This window comes from Serinus canaria, chromosome 17 (assembly GCF_022539315.1).
Source record: "Serinus canaria isolate serCan28SL12 chromosome 17, serCan2020, whole genome shotgun sequence".
NCBI classification, from domain to species: domain Eukaryota; kingdom Metazoa; phylum Chordata; class Aves; order Passeriformes; family Fringillidae; genus Serinus; species Serinus canaria.
The window spans coordinates 2,080,620-2,102,038 of NC_066330.1; the positions used below are offsets into that span (position 1 = coordinate 2,080,620).

The window sequence follows — 21,419 nt, forward strand, 5'->3', positions numbered from 1 at the left end:
CACCTGCTGTGCCCGAGCCGGGAGCGCTGCCCGGACAGCGCCACTGGCTCCTCCTCCTCCTCCTCCTCCTCCTCCTCCTGGCCTTCCTCCCGCCCGGGGCCCGCCCGCTGCGGGACAGGACAGCGCGCTGTCCCCTGCTGCCACCCCCGCCTCTGCACCTGCTGGACCTGCACGGCTGGGGGGACAAATATCGGGGCTCGGCACCCCAGAGTGGGCTCAGACCCCCGGGCAGGTGCCGAAGTTTCCAGGTTGTCCCTGCAGTGCCAGCCCCGGAGCCCTCCCAGCGCCGTGCCCGGTGCTCTGAGCCCATTTATCACCTTTGCTTCCATTTCCCTGTCTATAAAATTGTTATTTCCTCAGGTTTCGTCCGTTTGGGGCTCTTCGGATAGAAACCGGGCAGGGGCTGTACCCAAAATCTCCCGGGAGGGACGCGGGGCAGAGCCGAGCGCTGTTTGTCCCAGGCTGGAACTTTACTGTCCCTGTGTAACTTTTACTGTGCCCCTGTCCGTCCCCATGATCTCAGAATTCCCTCCTTGCCAGCCCTCAGGACTCGCCCGTCTGTCACGGATTTATCTGGGGATGGAGCCCTGCAGGGCTGGAAGCACAGAGTTCCAGGAGTTCTCTGACACCATCGGTCTGTTTGCAAAAGGTGAGAAAATTCAGCCTGAAGACGTGAGGGGTGACACGTTCTCCGCACCGGGAGCTGCCCGGGCAGACACCGGGATGGGACCGGCTGTTCCTGGGCTCTCGGGATCAGCGCTTTCCCTTCCGTAACCACACAAGCGCCGTTTATCGCGGATTTGCCAAAAACCGGCGGCACCGCGCACCGACCTCCGTCCCGACCTACGGGATGGAGACCCGCCATGCCGATGGGGCCACGCCCCCTCCTTCGTTACCGGGACCGCGCCCCTCCTTCGTTACCGGGACCACGCCCCCTCCTTCGTTACCGGGACCGCGCCCCCTCCTTCGTTACCGGGACCACGCCCCTCCTTCATTACCGGGACCACGCCCCTTCGCGCTCAGCCAATGGGGCGGAGCCAGGGGGGCGTGTCGCGCCGACATTTTGTTTACGTTTTGCCAGACGCAAAGGGCGCCCTTAGCAACGGCGCGGCGGTTGCTATGGGCTACCCGAGTTCTCGCGATATTCCCGCCCGGCTGTTGCTACGTGAGATGCGAGTTCTCGCGAGACTCCTGAGAGATGGCGGAGGGGGAGGCGGCGGCCAAGATGGCGGAGGCGGCGGCGGAGCTGCTGGAGCGGGCGGCGCGGCGGGACGCGGCGCTGGAGGAGCTGCGGGCCCTGCGGGTCGCCGTGCAGGCCGTGCCGCTCCCCGCCCTCCGCTCCCGCCTCGGCGAGCACCACCTGAGGGCTCTCTTCGGCCTCCTCGCCGTCAATGACCGGTGAGCTCCGGCGCGGTGCCGCGGGCCTGCCCGGCCCCGCTGCTGTTCTCCCGGAGCGGGGGGGGTCCTGCCGCCTCCCCGGTTTATTCCCTGCGCTCTTTCGGGGCGGGAGGTGGCGCAGCGGTGTCCCTCTGCTCAAGGGTTCGGTTTTCTCTCCGTCCCGCCCAGGGAACAGGTGTCCGCGTGTGTTTCCATCCTGGAGAGGCTCCTGCAGGCCCTGGACCCCCTTTACGTGATCCAGAACCTCAGGGAAGAGCTGCAGAAGGGCCTTTTCCACCCCGATGACTCCGTGAAGATCCTCACCATGTCCCAGGTACAGGGTTTCCTCCAAGAGGAGGGGACAGTGTGTTAGTTCCTATCTGCTCTTTCCTGCCTCTGTGATAAAAGCAGGAATTGTGTCCTACACTTGTTCCATTTGGGATAATTACTGTGCACTGTATATAATGCTTTATGATATGTCAATAGTAATGTCCAAAACTATGTCCTGACAAAAGCGGATTGTGAATAAAACTTCTGCCACGTGTCCTGGGTAAAGCTTTCCACGTCAGCAGGTGATGGAAGAATTAAAAGCAGCAAAAATTTGATACTCGGGATACTTTGCACTATTGTGGAAACATCAAACAGGCTGTGGGAGCTCGACACTTGCTGCATTGATTTAAAAGAAGAGGATTGTGGGATGTTGTGGTTTGGGGTGGATTTCTAGAAGTTCAGCTAAGAGCAGCTGCTCAGGTGTTGTCCAGTTGAGTTTTGATCCAAAAACCTCAAAATATTGTGACTCAGGTTTCTGTTCTGCTGTTCCAATGCTTGAGCATCCTTACAGTGGGAAAGAATTTGTCCTAATGTTATTGTCTGTGTCTCTGTGATCAGGTTGGGAGGATTGTTGAGGACTCAGCTGCTGTCCCAGAGATTCTGCACAGCCCCGAGCTGTTACAGCAAATCATCAACTGCATCGGTGGGGAGAAAATAGCAGTGGCCAAAGAGGTAAAGGTGCCTTTATTGTCCTGTTCCTCTGCCAGCTGAGGTGGTTGGGTGGCAATAATAATGAGCTCTCATCAGTGAAAATTAAGATTTAAAATTAAGTGTATAGCTGTAGTTAAGTTAATAAAGAACTAAAACCTGATAATCTCGGATTTTCTTCTCTGTGTGATTTGTTTCTAGTAATAATGTGGAAAACGCCAATCACTTGTTTTTAAAATTTTAAAAGTTTAATAGTGATAAAATGGCTATAAAATAGCAATATAATTAGAGTAATAATAATTTGGACTGTTAGGATTAGGATAATATGAGACAATAAGAACAAAGAGTTACAGACAGTCCGGGTACCTTTTCTGGGCAGAACAAGCCCCAAAAAGGCCCCACGTGAACAGATGATTAACCCTTTAAAGCAGCAGCCTGTTGCATATTCATACACCTCATCCATGGTGCATAAATTCCATTCCAACACAGGATTCTGTCTGGACAGTGTCAGCTCCTTCCTCTGAATCCTGATGGCTCTTCAGGGCTGAGAGGCAGAAGAAGTTCATTTCTCCTGATAATGGAGCAATAAATTCTCTTTCTCTGACAGATTCAGGTGTCCTTTGGCTGCCATCTCACTGCTGAGTCCTTTCTTTAAACAAAGTATCCCACACAGCACAGTTTCTATTTTAACATTTTGTTATAACCTAAAACTCTATTGACCACACTCCTTAAGAGAATTAACACAGCATCACTTTCTAACACAACACATGTAATATTCATTTGAATATTTGCCAGAAGCCAAGCACAAACCATGCATTTTTCACAATAACAAGCTCCTGTTTTTGCTTGCAGGCCATTAAGTCTCTGTCAAGGCTAGCCCAGAGCCAGGAGGGGCTGGAGGCCCTGTTTGGGAGCAGCTTGCTGGGTGACCTGAGGAGGGTCATGGCCACCAGTGACATCGTCCGCTACAGGGTCTATGAGGTACAGGGCACTCCTCCTCTGCTGCTCCTGCTCTCAGCCTGGCTCCTGTGGCTCTCACATTGCTGTTTCTCACTGCTTTACCCACTGTCCATGTCTGTGTTGGGCACTAGAAAGGAGTAGGGAGATTGCAGCAGTGGGGGCTCTCGTGATGTCATAACTTCTCTTTCCCATTTTTGGTGTAAAAGAGTGAATTGCTGTTCATTTTCTAGCTTGTAGTGCCTAAGGCCTTGGAAAGGCTACCCAGAATCACTAAAGGCACCAGAAAACGTTTGTTTCTCTGAAAATAAAAGTAAAATAGTGAACTGTAGCCTCTTGACTTTTGGATGTGAAGTGCTGCTAAGAGTTTTGGAGAGATGCCAGCTGTCAGTGTAGAGATGTTTGGCAAAGGAGGAATAACACAATTTAAACGTTCTGGAGCTTAATGGGGATAGCACAGGAAGAGCTGATTGTGAATAGAGATCAAATGCATGTGCTGGAAACTTGGAACTCCTTATGAAATTGCTTCAGGGAGACACTTGGGTTAATGATAAAAATATTATTAATTCCATATTTAAGATATGTAAGGTTAATTAGCACAGAAGATGTATTTGGCTGTTGCTCTGAATTATTATAATGCTTTTATAAGCTGTCCTCTTTGCTTTTGTTTAGTTAATTGTGGAGATATCATCAGTGTCAGCAGAGTCTCTGAATTACTGTGCCAGCAGTGGGTTAATCCCTGAGTTAATTGGGGAGCTGACTGGAGAGGATGTGCTGGTCAGGTACGTTGGTGTGTGTGCCAAGGACATTTCCACCATTGTTAAAACTCTAACAAATGTATTGGTGCGTGTTTCTTGTAAAAAGAAAAACGCTGTACCTGCCTCTTCTTAAACTGTCTTGGGTGTCAAATACTTCTTAGCTTAATGGAGTGATAATGACCATGTTTGGCTGCAGTAGAAACATTTCAAGCTCTTTCCCAAATCTAAAGAGCTGAATGAGCTGAACAGTTGGGATCATTTAGGTGTCTTTGCTAGGATTGTGTCTTATGGGTGTGGTTTCTTTTGTTAATCACCGAGTGCTTCGAGCCCCATCTGAAATCCCCAAATCCCTGGTGTGTTGCAGGGCCACGTGCATCGAGATGGTGACAGCGCTGGCTCACAGCCCCCAGGGCCGGCAGTACCTGGCCCAGCAGGGAGTCATCGACAGGATCTCCAACATCATCCTGGGGGCACAGTCAGACCCCTTCTCCAGCTTCTACCTGCCAGGTGCCACCCTGCATTCCTCCTCTCCAGGCTTTGCTGCTTGCTTTGGTGCTGGGTGAATTGGCAGCACTGCCGAGCCTCTCTGCTGAAAGCTCAGGGGGAATTCTGAATGTTAGATTGGATATGTAAAATACTGGATATTTAAAAATGCTGAAGGATGTGCCTCAGTAAGATCTGGGCAGGCTGTGCTGTAGCTTTAAAGTTTGTGTTATTGTAGCCTTTTTTAAGTATACAAACATCATGAATTAAGCAACAGTCAAAATATTTGGCTTGTTGCTTAGTTCTGTCTTTATTTTGAGCTTTTTACCGGCACTGTTCAGCCTTAATAACACATGTTTGGAACAAATCAGTCTCACGTTAATGTACATTTAATTTTGCTATCGCTGAAGTTGCTGTTCCTCCACTCAATGCTTTTTTTGGTCTTGTTTTCTCAGGATTTGTTAAATTTTTTGGCAATCTGGCTGTTGTGGACAGTCCCCAGCAGATCTGTGAGCGCTACCCTGTCTTTATGGAAAAAGTCTTTGAAATGGCAGAAAGTCAGGATCCAACCATGATTGGAGTGGCTGTGGACACACTGGGAATCCTGGGGTCAAATGTGGAAGGCAAACAGGTTTTACAGAAAACCAGTTAGTATCTTCTTTTTTAAATAATACTTCATAATGTAAGAGTGAATTGGTTTGGGGTGGTACAGAAAGGAATTGAAAAATGTATTCACTTATCTAATGAATAAATTTATAATGTAACTGGTGGGTAACAATGTTCCTGTAGAGATCTGGCTGAATTAATTAAAAGCACTTTGTTTTTGTTTTGAAAGGAAGTAGATTTCAAAATCTCTTAAGCAAAATAGGGCACCAGGCCAAGAATGCCCCCACCGAGTTACGGCTTCGCTGCTTGGATGCCATTTCATCCCTGCTTTACTTGCCTGTAAGTTGGGCTTTTTGTCTTTGGTTTTTTTCTTTAAATCTCCAAGAATGAAATCATCACACACCTGAGTAACTGTGAGGGACATCTTGCAGCCTCTAGGTTGGGTGGCTGTGGTGCTTTCAGTGTTCTGAGTCATTGATTTACTGTTTTGAAATTCTCTGATTGGTTTGCTAAAGGTTTGGGTTTGTTTGTAAGGTGCCAGGTGTTCTGAAATGTTAATAAAAGATGAAGTCAAAACTTCATTGATGAGGGAATGAGAGTAAACAGGCTCATATCCTTGTGCTCAGAGGGATGGGGGCAAACTGCTCCAGTCCCTGTGGTCTTTGGATCCAGGGATCTGGTTTAACAGTGTAGCTCTAAAGGGGTGATTAAACCATTTGAACACATCCCAAAAACCTGAAAGCTTTTCATAATCCTAATCAAACTCTCATTTTTGTGATTTATGCAGCCAGAGCAGCAGACAGAAGACCTTTTAAGAATGACTGAATCCTGGTTCACATCCTTGTCCAGCCAGCCCCTGGAGCTGTTCAGGAGCATCAGCACTCAGCCATTCCCTGATCTCCACTGTGGGGCTTTACGGGTGTTTACTGTGAGTGCTTCTGGTTTGAAACATCAGGGAGGGACTTGTGGTGCCATTCAGTCTCAGATTTATTTATTTCTTCAAAGTGAATACCACCAACTTCTAGTTGAAGCCCAGAAGTGGTCAGAAAAAGGCCTTTTTCCTCAGGCCCCACTTGGCTTCCCCATTTAAATGATGCAGCAGACACATAATGCTAATTTTCTATTAAATTGGAGAGGGGGAAAAAAGGCAAGAGCTGTGCTCCTGGTTGCTCCTTCTCTATTAGAGGCACTGCTGTGATAATTCCCTCAGAACTTTGAAGATAAGCACTGAGCTCTACTTGTTCTCCAGTGTTTAACCCTGCTGCTTGATTTGAGTGGTAGTTTCTTATCTCATTTAAGTTTTCCTGTTCCTTGTCCCTGTACCCAAACCCCTACTGTGTAACTGCTTTTCTGGGGTTTTAAAATGTTTCCCCCACCTCTGACATCTTTTGTCTTCCTGTTCAGGCCATTGCAAATCAACCATGGGCCCAGAAGCTGATGCTGAGCAGCCCAGGGTTTGTGGAGTACGTTGTGGACAGATCTGTGGAGCCTGACAAAGCTTCAAAGGATGCTAAATACGAACTGGTGAAGGCCCTGGTGAACTCCAAAAGCATTGCAGAGATCTTTGGCAATCAGTACTACCTGAGGCTCAGGGCTTACCTGCTGGAGGGTCCCTACTATGTTAAAGCAGCTTCTACTACAGCTGTGGAAGGAGCAGAATAATGTCCCTGCTGTCTGGGGTCCCCCTCCTGCAGAACACAGTCCTGGCACAGGTGTTGAGGTACAAGGTGTAAAAACTCTCCACACTGGAGGTTGTCTCTTTAAAGGAATGTGAAGATATTTTGACTCTATTTGGAATGAGTCAGGAGAGCAAATTAAAGGTTGTTTGGTATTTCCCCCTAAAATGTCATGGCAGAAGTTCCCTGTGTGCTTCATGAGGCAGGTAACCCAGGTGAGGTGAGCACTTAGCAGCTGCTGGCTGTGTTTTATTTGGCAGAATTTATCAGTGTTTGTTTAAATTGTTCTTGGGTTTGGAGTTTCTGTTGTTTTTTCAGTAGGTTACAGTTCAGTAAAAAAAAAAAAAAAAAAACACACCAAAACACCTCAAGGTTTGTAACCTCAGATGCTGCCATAATTTATATTCTTTTTTAATTCCTTTTTTTACCTGCCAGAGTTGGCACTTGCATGGAACACTCTGTTCAGTCAGAATCCTGTTGCTGAGTAAGTGACACTGTCCACATGAGGGAGTAAGGACTGGATTGTCTTGTTTTCAGCCTGCTGGATGTGAGTCTTGCTGGAATAAATAATCCTAAATATTGTTTACATTTTCTGCTGAGGATTTAAAAAAAAAAAAAAGTTTTTAGCCCTTTTGAAAACAAATCAATGCACTCTGTAGGGATCAAACCCACCAGGGAGCTTTGTGTCCCTGGCTGGCTGTGCTGTGGGGTGGCAGCTCAGTTTAGTGGCTGGAGCACTACAAGGCTACTTCAGAACCAAATCTTGAATTGTTTACACTATTTTTTAACAGAGATACAATTTTTAAAGTGTTATTTAAAGAAATGTGGTATTTTAGTTACCTGAGTTAGATGATTAAAAGGGGTAAGAACATGGAGCTCTTGTGTTGGAGGGAGTGAATGAAGTGGGAGTATGGAAATGTGGCATCTTAGGAAGTTGGAATCTTCTTTGGAAGATGTCAGAGCTGTGGCAGAGAATCAGGAGTGGCTGGGCACTCCATGAGCTGTGGTGTGTCTTTGCCCATAAACAGAAACCACAGGGTACTTTCTATCAAAGCCTTGTGTTCTTTTTGTTGAGGGGGAGCAGAATAAAACATGAAATTAGTGCTTTGGGGCTTCTTTTAGTAATGTGTGACTGTGGGGAGTCCTGTTCCCATGTCCCTGTGCTACCAGGGGTAGCAGGAGCTCCTGTCCTGCAGGAACTCTGGCAGCTGGCATTGCCTGACAAAAATTGCTGCCCAGAGGAGCTGGGGGAGATCCCTTAATGTTTGCTAAGCTGTCTGAATGCAGGTGAGGTGCCTTGTTGCCCAAGATGTCCCTGAGTTGTTGTCATCCTGCATCCCATTGCTGCTGCTGTTACCCTAAATGTGCCCAATAAAGATCTGCCAGTGAGAAATGCCCTGCAGTGTCTCAGGAGTGGGGAGAGCACTGGAGCTTCATGGATCCTGCATCCAACAAACACTTTAAAGCACTAAAAAGGAAATAAAAGAGTGTAGAAGTCCTTAGCTTGCACTTGTTCTGAGCAGTTCAGCTCTGTTATTTTAGGTGGCTTTGTGTGCTGGTGGCTCTGGATGAGCCATATGCTGAAATGTCAGTAAAAGAAATCAATATATAAACCTGTTCTGCAATTCATGAGCCTCTTCCATGTGTGTTTTCAGCTGGTGCTTTTGAAGGCTACTCTGTGTGCTGAGTATTTAGCATCTGCTTTGCATGGTACAATTGCCAAAGACAATATTTTAGAATGTGCAGAGATGCCAAACAAGGGGATTTTTTTTATGTATACACATATGCTTTATTTTGTTGAGCTTTGAGCTCAGTGTTGATTGATTAATTGATCACTTTCCCCCTATTACTCAGAGGCAGTTCCCTGCCCATGCTGTACATTGCCATATGGATTACATGCTGCTGCTGTATCTGATATAAATGACAATTCTGAAGTGTGTTGTTTTTGTCATCCCCCCCTTAAAGTAACAGGTGGAAATAATTGAGGAAAACCACAAAATGGAATGCTGGAGAATTGAGGTAACATGCTGAACATTTGGTTTAAAAAACAAAAAAATCCCAAACCAAACCTTGTCATTTGATGGATGCTAACAAACAGCATTACTTGAGGAATTCCCATGATGGCTCAGTGTCTGTTCCTGCTGGAGCTGCTCTGTTTCTCTCTGAACCAGTCTGCTCAAAAGCAGCTCCTTTTGTAGATGGAAAGCTTCCCCTTTGCTCCAGAATTCTTTGGAAGTAGGTGATGCCTCACTCAGTTTTGAAGACTCAAAAGTCTGAAAAACCATGGATACAGAGAAGTCTGTTGGAATACCCTTTTTTACTTCCATGCATGCACTTGTAGAGAGGCAGAGGACACCCAGTTCTGCTCTGTCACACTGTAACAGTGAGAATTCATTTGCTGCTGAAGGGAAAAGAGCAAACTTTGGGAGGGCATCCTTTGTACTAAATGTTACCAGGATAACACAGCCGATGAAAGAAAATCCAGCCTGTTCTTGCAGAAGTTCAACATTAATTGACAAAATGAAGGAGCTCATTTTTTATCCTATCCAAGTTGAACTGTTTGAACTTATCAATGTAGGTCAGAACCTTGCAGGACACCAGGCTGTAGTAGGTTTCCAGTAAGGAACAATCCTCCCCATCGCTCGTTTCCTTCCAGTCCTTAAACAGCTCGTCCTCCCTCATGTCAGAAGAGGTGAAAATGAATTTATAGCAGCACGGGTTGTAGCTGATGTGCCTGTCCCCAGCGAAGCGGGAGCTGTGCCTGGCAGTGATGCCAGCTCTCTTAGCACAGATTCCCACAAAGGCAGCGGGGGGCAGTGCCAGTGGCACCTCCCTGGCAGCCACGTAAACCTTGCGAGCCACGTCCTGGGACATGAGGAAAGCGCTGCCGTGGCAGAAATCCGGGTAGAACTGCTCGGGGTACTCATGGATGGGGACAAAGGCAGGGCTCTGGGGGTCCCTGTCAGGCACTCCGTGATGAACCACCCTGCCAAGGTAGATGTCCTCCTGCTGGGCTAAGCTCAGCAGGTACCCAGCCAGGCTGGGAACACCCACAAACACGTCCTGGGCTGTGTGAAGGATGTACCTGGCACTGGGGCAGAAGGTCACCGTCCACTCCACGCTCATCAGCATCTTCTGTGTCTGTGTCTGGGGGGAGTCGATGAAACTGCCCTCAATAATGTCTCGGTGCCTTTGAGCCTCCTCCTTGATCTCCAGCTGGGTGCTTGCTGAAGCTGCCTTTCCTACAGCAAACACAGTCAGGACACTGTAGCCCCTGGAGCCCGTGGCGTTGCCCCAGGTCTGCCTGATGGCGTTGCGCCTCGTCCTGTTCTCCGGGCTGCTGCAGACAACAATGAGCAGAAATATCTCCTGCTTGGGGCAAGTCGCTGCACTGCTGCTGGTGTAAGAGAGGTTGGCCTTCAGAGGATCCAGATCCAGCTTCCTGGCCCTCTCCCTGATCTCCAGAGCCTTTGCATCGGTGTAAGAGAGAGGCAGGGACTGCAGGAAGTACTGCTCCAGTAGGTCTGCCCCAAAGAGCAGCACGTGGAAGAGCAGGACATTGCAGAGGATGAAGCACCACTGGTGTGTGCGGAGCCTGCAGAGTGTCAGCTGGGGAACAGGAACATGGACGCTGAATTCTCAACCCCAAGGCTTTCCCTCATTTTACAATATAGCCATGCAAAGCAATCACAACTTCTAGACCATGGTCTCTGTATTATTAGTGAGGCTTTGAGGCACAGTGAGATCCCAAACTGAGAAGGACCTTACCGTGGTGGAAGCTTCTCTGTGCATCAATGTGTGGAAATACTGAAGTATGACTTGCTATGAATAATTTTTGACTATTTTTAACCTGTTACTGAAGGCTTAAGGTGCTCCTTATTGTGTCCTTGAAGGACAACTTTTGTTATTTGGCCTGACACTGCCCTATGAAAGCTGTCAGGGTTAGAATCCAGAGAGAAAGGCCAGGCTGGATGGGGCTTGGAGCAGCGTGGGAAAGTGGAAGTTGTGGAAGGATATGGAATGAGGTGATCTTTAAGGTCCCTTCCACCCCCAGTGCTGTGAAAGCTGTAAGGGGCTGCAGCACTTACCTGCATGGTGCTGGGAGCTGTCCCTGCAGCAGGGGCTCTCTGGGCAGTGTCTGCTGGCTCTGGCTGTATCTGGGTCTGCAGGATCCAGTTACTGCCCAGTACCTGCAGCCTGTGGCTTCCACCTCACCTGCCTGGGCAGAGGAAAGATGATCCCCAGGGCTGATCATGTTGCAGGCACATAAAACACAAAGCTAACAAAACCTTGGCCTTTCCCTTCTTTAATTTCTGGCACTCTGAGGAATAAGTGAAGCAAATGCTGGGGCTCACTTGTTCAGAGGAATCCCTGGTACTGCTGAGTCTGTCCTTGACCTGCCAGTTTGCTGCTGGCCCTGGGGGTTGTGTTTTTCACAGCTGTGCCATTGTGGTGTTGCTCCCCCAGTCCAGGACAGTTGCTGGGCACTCTGCATCTCCTGAGCTGGAGCTTTGGGGTGGGAACTTTGGGGTTTGCCTTGTGTGGGGTGGTGGAGGCCACCCCGAGGCAGTGGGTGCTGCTGGGCCAGGCTGGCTGCAGCCCTGGGGCTCTCCTGGGCAGGCTCTGCCTTGGGCTGCTCCGTGTGTTGCTGTTGGCTCAGCCCTGGCTGTGCTGGAGCCACAGGGGCTGGGGAGCCACGGGGGCCTGGAAGTGCTGCAGGGGGAAGTGCCAAAGACACCACAAACAGGATGGAGCTGTCAGCAGGGGAGAGTTGGCTTTGGCAGTGGGCTGGGGAGCGCTGAGGGGAGAGGGGCTTGTGGGTCCAGGGGAGGGTTGGGTGGTGGCAGTGCTGCTGTTTGAGGGGTGGGTTGGTGTGGTCAGCCTTGTGGGAACTCCAGACTCCATGGGAGAGCAGGGAGATCACGGTGTCTTTTTAATTTTGAGATTTCTCAGAGGTCAGGGTGCGTTTCTGTTCTGCATCCTTGGGTGAAAGGAGAATACAGCACTGCTCTGGTTTGTCTTGGCTGGACCATTGCAAGGCTCCCTGCAGCATCCTTAGGGCAGCCTGGATTAGCCCAGTGTCCCAGGGACAAGGAGAAGAGCTTTGATTTCTGCCTTGAGGGGTCCAGGGTTAATCCCCAGCTCTGGCTGAGCTGCTCAGCTCTCCCAGCTGTGTTGATAGAGGGAACAGAGGAATTACAGAAGAAGCCAGGTTCCCAAAATCTGCTCACAGCTTGGAAGTGCATCTTACCCCATTGAAAAACCCCAAAACACTCCTAGTGTGCGAGTCCCAGTGTGGATTTCTGTTTCAGGCTTTCCAAAAAGAGGGAAAACTTCACCAGGGCTCATGTGTCAGCTGGGCCACAGCTCCATCCAGCCCAGGCTCAACTCTGCAATCCTCACAGAAGTTGTGCTTTGAAGCTGGGGGAGCTGTCAGCATGGGAAGTGTCAGTTAAATGTGTGCCCTGCAATAAAAGGCTAACAAGGAAATTTTTTCATACAATAATACAGCCCTGCAACTCCAGATACCCATTCTGGGGGAAAAAAAATTTCCTTCTTTGAAGATATTCTGTCTCCAGCTGAATCATTTAATTAGACAATAAATGCCAGTGTTTGAAACCTCTTACATTAAAAATTGAATGTCTTTAGAATAATAAAATAATAGTAATAATAAGCCCCACGTGTGGATCATCCCTGGTGCAATTAGGCCCAGCGTGGTGCTGGCAGCACTGCTGAAGCCATTCCTTTAGCACTGCTCTGTGATGGCAGCAGCAACTTTGATACCAAATATATAAAATTACCACTCCTCAGCCAGGGCACAGACAGCTCTTGGATGTGGGTTTTTATTTATCCACAGAGCCTGGTGGAGTCCCACTGGGAGAAAGCTGAGGAGCAGCAAGGCAAGGACTGCTGAAGGGGAAAATAAGTGAGTGCCTGAGCTCCAGGAAGTTTTCCTGGGGGTGATCCCTCCATCACCTTTAGCCCCAGGTTTCAGGCTAACACAACACCCAACAGCTCATGTGTGACCTTATCTCACTTTTCAGGAGGGTGAAGTGAAGCTCCTTTGGGGAAGGCTTCACTCCCAGGGAGGTCCAAGAATTTCCTGGGAGGAGTGAATGCAGGACCCTGGAATGGCTGCACTCAGGTCAGTGGGGATGGGAACACTGCTCCTACAGCTGCACTGAGACCCTGCACAATCCTGGGGGTGTAAATTAGGCAGTCAACCCGGAGAGCAGATTTTCCTGAGCCACAGGGTTGGAATTTGCTGTCTGTGAGATGTTTTCACATTTTCATTAAATTTTATGTCCATGAAAACCTCATTACAGGAGCAGGGATGTAGCACTGTGAGCAGCTTGAGCTGTCCTAAAGCTGTGAGTGTTCAGACTGAAGGGTGTTTGGGTCTGGTTTTTTGGAGAGCATTTATTTTGTGATACCCAAAGGTCAAAGCAGAGCTGCCAGGAGGGTGGTGGGAGATGCTGTTGAGCAGGAGGAGCCTGGGGCAGGCAGTGGGTGCTGCAGGGGAGCAGCCCAACCTGCAGCTCCTAAACGTCTCCTAAAGCCTCCTGGCTTCCCTCCCAGTGCTGGGAACATTTGGAAGGGGGAGCAGAGCCTGGCTTCCCTCAGCTCTGCTCCACTTCTCTTTGTGAAAATGCGAAGGCTTTGGATGACGCAGCGTTCTCAGGAGATGGAGCAGGAGAGGGGGGATGGATGGGACTGGGGGGGAAAAATCCAGTGGAAATCAGGTTTCCCAATAAGAATTTGTTCAAATGTGAAAGCTTGAGCTCAGCCTGCCCTAGATGTCCTCCTGGGCAGGGTGGACACCCCTCTCTGTGCCCACCTTGGTGCCCCATGATGCTCTCAGGCTCTTCCCAAAGCCAACTTGATTCTCACATGCAGGTTTGCAAATTTTCACTGGCTGCCTCCTGCTCCAGGGGCAGCTCAGAACCCCTCATGGAACCCATCTGGCACAACATCCCTTTCCACAAGGCATTCCCTGTGCTCTCAGGGATTCACTTGTCTGATTCTGGGGCTCAGAGATGCCCCTTGTCACCCCAGCCAGGATGCTCTGGGAACACCAGAGGTTTCCAAAGTGTTTTGGATGCTACACAAAGGATCCTGTTTGTTCCAACCTGCCTTTTGTAGTTTCACCAGCACACACAGACCTGAGAGCACGAGGGGCTGCAGAGGGACCTGTCTGGTTTTTAATAACAGCATCAGTTGCAATAAATAGAGATGGTTGTTTAGGTCTTAGTCATCTAATAGCAATGTTTGTGCTTGAAGACATGATTCAGCTCTTGCAGGCAGTTCTTCACCTCACATTCTCCATGGGGTTTGGGAAATGATGGAAGGAGGAGGCTTTGTAAGAGTTCTACAGCGCGTGTTCACTTGTTATTTGATATTTAATGTCCCTTTGGGCATTAAATAAAAGTAGAAAACTGAAAACCAAGCCAGCAAACCTGAGCACTGTCACACCAGACAATGTGGCTCCCAATGTGCAGATGAAGGTGTCTTTCTTCTGATTTAATGGCTTGGTTGATGAGACTAAATCCATGTCTTTATAGCCAAGCTTCCTGCATTCTTCTTTTTGTTTTGCATACATCAGTCTAGGAGTTACAGAGCTCTCACCTTTTTTATGGTAAGTTTGATTATTCCTTCTTGAGATTACTGACAGCTTTGACAATTCCCTACCTCTGCATTCCTGGGTAACGACAGCCTCAACCCCCTGTGTGTTCTGCAAGTGCTGCATTCAGCCTTGGGAGCACTGAGTTAACAATGAGCTGAGTGGAACGAGCAGAACTGTGTGAAATGCTGAGTTGTGAGGCCACAGGGCTGAGCAGGTTCCCCAGGTGGTCTCCCTGCCAAGATGTCAACCTGACACTAAAGTTGCTTATTTTGCAGTGGGCCAGAAGTTTCCTTGTTGTTATTAATTCTCAGACTGTGCTGTGTGAGTTGCTTTTTTGATGCTTTTTTGGTGCTTTTTGCCTTGTCCTTTCATTCCCTGCAGGCTGTATCTGTGCCTGGCAAATGGAGATTCACATGAAATGCATTTGACACGCACAACATCGGCTCGGGCTCTGCTCTGATTAAATTCACTCCATGCTCTGACCACGTTTCCAGCTGGGAGCAGATCTGGTGTCTCTGTTCCTGATGCCTGTGGCTGCTCTGCCCTGCACTGGGCATTTCTCCTGGGAGAAGTTTCAGCTGGAGCATTTCTCCTGGGCGCCTCCTTGCCCCGGGGTGATGGGATTCCTGTGTGTCTGTGTGACACACCCAAAAAGGCAAAGCTTGTCCAAGGTCGTGGGGGGAAACAGGAGCTGGATGCAGCTCTGGGGGCTTAAGTGATGCCCCAGCCCATCCTCTCCATGTGCTCCTGGTGGTCCTCAGGGCTGGGGAGGGGCTGCAGCCCCCCAGGCATGGCCAAGGCTCCCACTGGTAGGGCTGTACCCATCACCCTCCTGGCAGGGGGTTATTGGGGGCTGGAGCAGGACAGGGACCCCCTGACACGAATCCCTGGAGCCCTGAGGATTGCTGGACAAGGATGATGTGCACTGTGGATGACGACTTTCTCTCACTCTCGCCTCTGACTCATCCCACTGTTGCCTCCCACAGATTTATTTATTGTTCTCCCAGACGCAGGAACAGCAGAGTTGAGTCTCCCTGCCCTGTGCCAGGCCTCTCCTCGGGCACTGGGCTGGGATCTGTCAGAGCAGCCTTCAGCAGGGCTTTCCCCTGCACCCAGCCCTGGGGGTTCTCAGACAGGGGCTTTGCCTTCCCTGGGAGTCCCCCTGGCTGCCCCTTGAGCCTGGAGAGCAGAGAGCCTTGGAAACAGCACTTGGCATCCTGGGGTGTGCCCGTCCCAGTGTGCTGCTCATCCCCTGCCCAGGCAGGGGGCAGTTCCTTGCTGAGAGTGTGTGCTCTCCTACCCAGGGTCTGGCAGGAATGTTGAGGTGCTGAGGGGGCTCTCCAGCTGAGCTGTTGGGACTGAGGGAATCAGGAGAGCAGCCTAGTAGGAGGTACATGAAATCCTTATTAATTGTGTTTTGCGACAATGTCTGCTGGGAAATGAGGACTTGGAGCATCGATAGCATTTTGGGGAGTGCTGCAGTTGGAGGCAGGAAGGACCAGCTCAGCCCCGTGCCCCCAGAATTCTGAATGACACCCTTGCTGAGGGCACTGCCCTGCCTTTCCCTCATGGTTTCAGGGGTGCAGGGAATTGCTCTGTGCTGGAGCTGGGAGCAGTCCCCAGGACCAGAGCTCTTTCCTCAGGCAGGATGCCACCAGATTGCTCATCTTGTCCCTGTGGTGGCCTGGCCTGAGCAGCTGCTCATGGTGGGACAGGGGTGGCACCAGTGTCAAGGACAGGTGGAACCAGCCCCACTCTGCCGTTCAAACTCCAGCATTTGGATGGGGATGTCCTCTTCTTCTGGCTCTTTCTCTTTCATTTTTCATTTCTCTCAGCATCTGACTGTTTTAAATAATTCCTCCCCCACGCCTGTGTTATCACCCAGCATGTCAATACGCTGCTGTGCCACCCACCCCTCTCCTCGCCGAGCTGCACGTTGACACTTTGCGCCAGATAATGTGAGGCAATTAGTGAATGGAGAATAACCTTCCCACTGAAAAGCAGGATGGGCTGGGAAGCATCACACGGGTGGATTGCACGGGGAGCATTAATCGCTTTTCTCTCCAGTGACTCCTGGTGTAGGAGAGTCCATATGGAGAGAGAGGAGGAGGAAGAGATGCTGCGGGAGAAACAAAGTCTCCGGTGCTGGAGAGCAGCGCAAAGCCCAGCGCATCCGAGTGGGGGCACTTCCCTCTGGATCCGGAGGCTGTGGCACAGCGGGGGCTGCGGGTCCGCCGGGTGCCGGTGGATCACACGGGCCCGTGCGAGGGTGGGGTACCCCGGGGCCAGCGGGACTGGGAGCTGCCGGAGGGAAACTAAAGCTCTGGGAGCTGCGGGATCCCAGCCTGGGTGGTGTCACCTTCCCTGGGTGGGACTGAAGTGCTGTGTCGGGTGACTGAGGTGGCGCTTTGCACAAAGCACAAGGGGCTGTGTGGCCACTGTGGGAGCAGCTCCTTTATTGGGGTTTCTGCTCACCAGCACGGCTCCGGGATCCCAAAAATGGCCCCACAGTGAACTCCCCAGCGCCCGCACAGCGGCCTGGGCTCGGAGAGAGCAAGGAAGAAAGCAAAAAGGAGAGGAGTGGAGCCGAGCTGGGGCAGAACGCGGTGCCTGTGCCGGGGGCTCTCACCTCTGCAGGGGACACAATTTTGGGGCACTTCACATTTGGCCACATCGTTACTGGTGGCACCTCCTGGCACATGGGGCTGAACTTGGAGGGGAGGCACCTTGGAGGCCATCCCGTTAACCCTTTCCTGGAGGATGCCGGCTCGTTTCCAGGCTGCCCACGCTGTCCCTGGCTCGGGGCCATTCCCCAGCGGGGCGGTGTTTTTGCAGCAGGGCCCCCCGGGAAGATCAACGCTCCCGGCCCGGCCGCGCAGCACGGCACAGGAATTGCCGGGGCTTGGCCGCGCTGTTTGCTTTCGGCACAGCCCCGAGGCGCAGCAGCGCTTAACACAAATATTTGTGTGGGTAGTGGAAAAAAAAATCCAACCAAATAATAAAGGAAAAGAAATAAAAAAGAAAAAATAGAAAAGGAAAGGAAGAAAGGAAAGGGAAAAGGGAAAGAGAGGAGAAAGGACAGGGAAAGGTGAAATGACGGGGAAAAGATAGGGAAAAGGAGAGGAAAACGGAAAATAAAGAAAGCAAGCCACCCAAAGGTCGTGCTGACAGAGGCCAGAGGCGAAGGGACGCGGAGCGGGGGGACCACGGGCTGCTGCCGCACCCCGGGGGTCTCGGGGGCCGGGACGCGGCCGGCGGGGGCAGCTCCGGGGGAGGAGGCGAGCGCGGCCGCCGGTGCGCGCTGGGCGGAGCTCGGCCCCGCCCGGTGCCGCCCCGCTCATCCCGCCCATCCCCGCTCAACCCGCACCTGTTGCCGACCGCTCCCCGCCGCGCTCCCCGCGGAGCCGCCCGGCCCCGGCATGCGGAGCGCCCGAGCGGCCCGCGGGCTGCCGCGGCGGCGGCTGCGGGGCGCGCCGTGATGGGCGGCCGGCAGCGGCCCCGGCAGCGGGACGGCGGCGCTGGCTCTGCCCGCGGCCGGCAGCCCCCGGCCCGCGCCCCCGGCAGCGCGGGGCGCCCATGCTCTGCCCCATCTCGGCGCTCCGGGGCCCCGCGCCGCCGCGCCGATGCCGTTCTCGGGCGAGGAGCGGAGCCTGCAGGGGATCTACAAACCGGCGGGGCCGGTGTGCTCCGAGTGCTACACCAACCGTTCCTTCGTCTACGACGATGGCAGCGCCCACAGGTACCGGGGCTGGGGAGGGTCCCCGGGGCTGCCGTCGTGGGGAGCAGCGCGGGGCGCGGAGCTCCCGGTGCAGCCGGAGGAGCCCCTTCCCCTCTCAGGGCAGGCGAGGGCCCCCATCCCCGCCGCTCTCCCCGTGCCCCGAGCCTGGAGGAAACTTTGTGCGGCACTCGCAGGCGCGGCCGGGGTCCCTGCGGGTGCCCTGTGGGCACAGCACCTCGGGAACGGGGCAGTCGGGAGCTGCCTGAGAACGGGGAAGGGGCGCTTGGACACCCCCGAGCAGTCCCATCCTTCGTGGGAAGAGGGTCCGTGCTGATCCCTCTGGCTCTGCTCCCGGGTGTGAGGGTGAGACAGGGCTCGGCTGAGCCCGGGGACTAAAATACACCCGGGAAAAGGCTGCGTTCCTGTGGGTGCTGCCCAGCTCCTGCTCCGTTTCTGGGCTGGTTTTGTGCCAAAGTTGCCATGTCCAGTGTGAGGGAGGGGCTGCTGTGTGGAGGGAAAGAGCTGCTTGAGATCAGGGGCACTCAGTGCCACCATCCTCTTGTGCCTGGCAGCAGCACCTGTTCCTCACAAGTGGTCCTTGCCAGAGTACCCCAGTTTTTCCTGGAAAAATGCTGTACATTACCATTGTTCTGGTTGAATTTACTAGTGTTGCTCTTCTGACTGTCACACTCATCCAATGCCAGCTGAAGTGTGCAGATGAGTCGTGAGTATCATTTCATGCTTGGCAGATTAGGACCTTAGCTGGGTTTGTGCCCTGGGCTGCCCAGCTGGGATTTTTTATGTCTTCATCTGCTCGCCATGATTTAGGGAAATGATCTTTTATTACTAAAAACCTAAATGAAAAGAAGGAACACTCTGTTCTTTAACTCTCAGTACATTGCCACTGAGGTGGGTAATCAATAAAATCCTTGAATATTGTTTTTTTAGGGTTAAGACCGTAATTTTTACCTTCTCTCTGTCAGTGACACAATGTCCAAGGCTCCGTGGTGCCTCAGGACCTCCAGCTCTGGGTGGCACCGTTTGGTTATTTTGGGCACAGCAGGGTGGCTGCAGAGCACAGTGCTTCCCCCAGCCCTCAAACTGCCTCATTTTGCAGCTGTGCTTGGTGTGTCTGCAGAAATGACACCCTTGAGGGGGCTGTTCTGTCTGTGAAGATCAGGGATGGGGTTGGAGACAGCAGCTCCTGGAGATTTCCAACTTCAACATTAGGGGAAGATGAGGAGCTGCTCCTCATTACTGACACCACAGCCCTGCCAGGGATGATTTATCCTCAGCTAATGCACTACCAAATCCTTGCCCAAAGATCCTCCTGCCTGTCTCTTTCAATCTGGATAGAGGAACTTTGTTTCCTAATTATTGCTCTGCAGCTCGATGTGTTTCTAACCCCCTCAGGCTCTGGAGAGGTTGAAATGCCATTGCTTGTCTTGCCTGCCCTTGTGCTCAGCCCTTTGCTGCCCTTCTGGAGATATTAAACAAGCTGCCTGGAGCCCTCAGGACTCTGCAGTTTCCCCAGCTCAGAGCAGACTGGTGTCTAAAGCACTTTTCCAGAGCTGATCAGCTGCAGAAGTAGAAGAGGATTGTGAGAGACAGGCTAAAGAGAAAGGGCAGGAGCAGGCAGTGAGCACCATTAGATCATCCCAGGGGCCCTGGCAGGTCTGCTCTTTGCTTTCCTCCTCTGCAGCTTGGGCTGGGGGCACAAATCCTGTCACAAATGATTAGCCACGTGTAACCACCTGCTGCCTCTCAGCCTCTGCCTGCTGCAAGGGTTTCTCCCTCCTCTCCAGGTGCTGTGGGCTCTGTGCACAGCCCCTGGGCAGACCAGGGCTCAGCAGCCCAACACCATCTCCTGCTCTGCTCTCTGTGCTTGCAGGTGTGGAGCTGTGGGTGTGATGGCAGACAAGCAGAGCTGTCACCAGAGATGTGTGTGAGGGATGTGAGAGCCAGGGCAGAGCAACAAAGATGCAGAACACATTCACTGAACCTTCTGCTGAGTGCCTGAGGGACCTCAGCTGGGCTGACCCCACTGAAATAAGTGGGAAACTCAATTATCCCTTCACTTAGCAAATCTAGAGCTGCCTTAAAAGCTGTTAAAGAGAAATTCTGTCTGCTTGGTATCCTGAGAGTGGAGATGTGTGTGGAAATGTCTGTGAGCTTCCTCCTGGCCCTCTTCATAAGGGGACAATGGTCCTGAAAGTCCCTCCCAGGAGGAAAGCGAAGGGTTACTTGTAAAAGCACTTGAGAGTTTGTTTGGAGAGTAAATACACATTTCTGGCACCCAGAGGGTACAAAGAGCCTAAATTTCGCCGTCCTACCTCGTGGGAAATGTGGGTAAATGTTTGCACAGGGATCCAGCCTGTCACTTCGGGGAACTCAGGGTTTCCTCGGGCCAGCGGCCGCGCTTCCTCCTCCTGCCCATGTACGGGCACGGCGGGCACGGGTGATGGATGGGCAGCCAGATGGAAGGACTCGCACCAAAATATCCTGCCCGAGTCAGGGGGCCAGCGGGAGAGGCAGAGCTGGGCGGGAGCAGGCTCGGATTCTCCGTGAGGAGGAGAGGCGGGAGGAAGGCGGCGCACCCGGGGCTGCCTGGAGCCGCTGCCTAGGGAGCCCATGGCTCTGCCTTAGACGTAGGTGGCTTTTCTCCTGTCTGCTCTTTGGGGGGGTCTGTGTGGCTGCTGCTGTGGGAGCAGGGGTCTGGGGGCTGTGCCTGAGGTTTGGGAGCGGGGTGGGCAGGGGAGGTGGGTCCTGGCTGAGAGGCTGAGCTTGGGGGCTGGACAGCAGCATCCTGCCAGCCTCGGGGTGTTCCTGTGGCACGGCAGCTCCCGGGGGCTCTGCTCAGTCCTACCTGGCTGGCACAGGGCTTTTGGCCCTAAAATTCACAGCAAGATTTGGAGCAGGGGCAGCCAGGTTAAAAACGCCCATAGGCACCTTCTGCCGCTCTGGTTAAAGCCTCTGCCTGTGTCCAAGGGCAGGAGAAAAGAAAAAAAGCACAGATTAAATGGGATTTTTGCTAAGTGTGAGCACTCATCCGGGTCCAGGATGGTTCTCCCATGGCTTCTCCTGCTCATCTTTCAATGAATCCAAGGAACTGTCTCAGTTTAGCACAAGGATGGTCCCTGCAGCTGACAGCCTCTTGTTGTCTCTTAAGTTTTCAATTTTCTGCAAACGGATGAGAAGATGCTTCTTTGGCAGAGCTTGCACTGACCCAGGCTCTGCAGCTA

At 51.9% G+C, this 21,419-nt stretch overlaps 2 protein-coding genes across 2 annotated transcripts; one reads left to right on the forward strand and one right to left on the reverse strand.

The window, feature by feature from the left end:
- The first annotated feature begins 1,183 nt into the window (after positions 1-1,183).
- On the forward strand, positions 1,184-8,464 carry PSMD5 (proteasome 26S subunit, non-ATPase 5). Its single transcript, XM_009093350.4, has 10 exons — positions 1,184-1,398; positions 1,567-1,711; positions 2,266-2,379; positions 3,208-3,336; positions 3,985-4,094; positions 4,435-4,577; positions 5,009-5,200; positions 5,389-5,498; positions 5,947-6,087; positions 6,564-8,464. The coding sequence occupies exons 1-10, from the start codon at positions 1,199-1,201 to the stop codon at positions 6,819-6,821; spliced, it is 1,542 nt and encodes a 513-aa protein (XP_009091598.1). The 5' UTR covers positions 1,184-1,198; the 3' UTR covers positions 6,822-8,464.
- B3GALT9 (beta-1,3-galactosyltransferase 9) lies at positions 7,495-18,049 on the reverse strand. The gene is made up of 2 exons (XM_030230143.2): positions 17,827-18,049; positions 7,495-10,473 (listed from the first exon to the last, which is right to left on the reverse strand). The coding sequence occupies exons 1-2, from the start codon at positions 18,047-18,049 to the stop codon at positions 9,344-9,346; spliced, it is 1,353 nt and encodes a 450-aa protein (XP_030086003.1). The 3' UTR covers positions 7,495-9,343.
- Between the last annotated feature and the right edge of the window lie 3,370 nt (positions 18,050-21,419).

Bases quoted from the DNA above. Each gene is read 5' to 3' on its own strand.
- PSMD5 (XM_009093350.4), top strand. From the start codon at position 1,199: ATGGCGGAGGGGGAGGCGGCGGCCAAGATGGCGGAGGCGGCGGCGGAG. The intron at 1,712-2,265 runs GTACAGGGTTTC...CTCTGTGATCAG, and splicing joins AGATCCTCACCATGTCCCAG to GTTGGGAGGATTGTTGAGGA. The intron at 3,337-3,984 runs GTACAGGGCACT...GCTTTTGTTTAG, and splicing joins TCCGCTACAGGGTCTATGAG to TTAATTGTGGAGATATCATC.
- B3GALT9 (XM_030230143.2), bottom strand. From the start codon at position 18,049: ATGGGGCAGAGCATGGGCGCCCCGCGCTGCCGGGGGCGCGGGCCGGGG. The intron at 10,474-17,826 runs GTGCGGGTTGAG...CTTGGGGTTGAG, and splicing joins CGGGGAGCGGTCGGCAACAG to AATTCAGCGTCCATGTTCCT.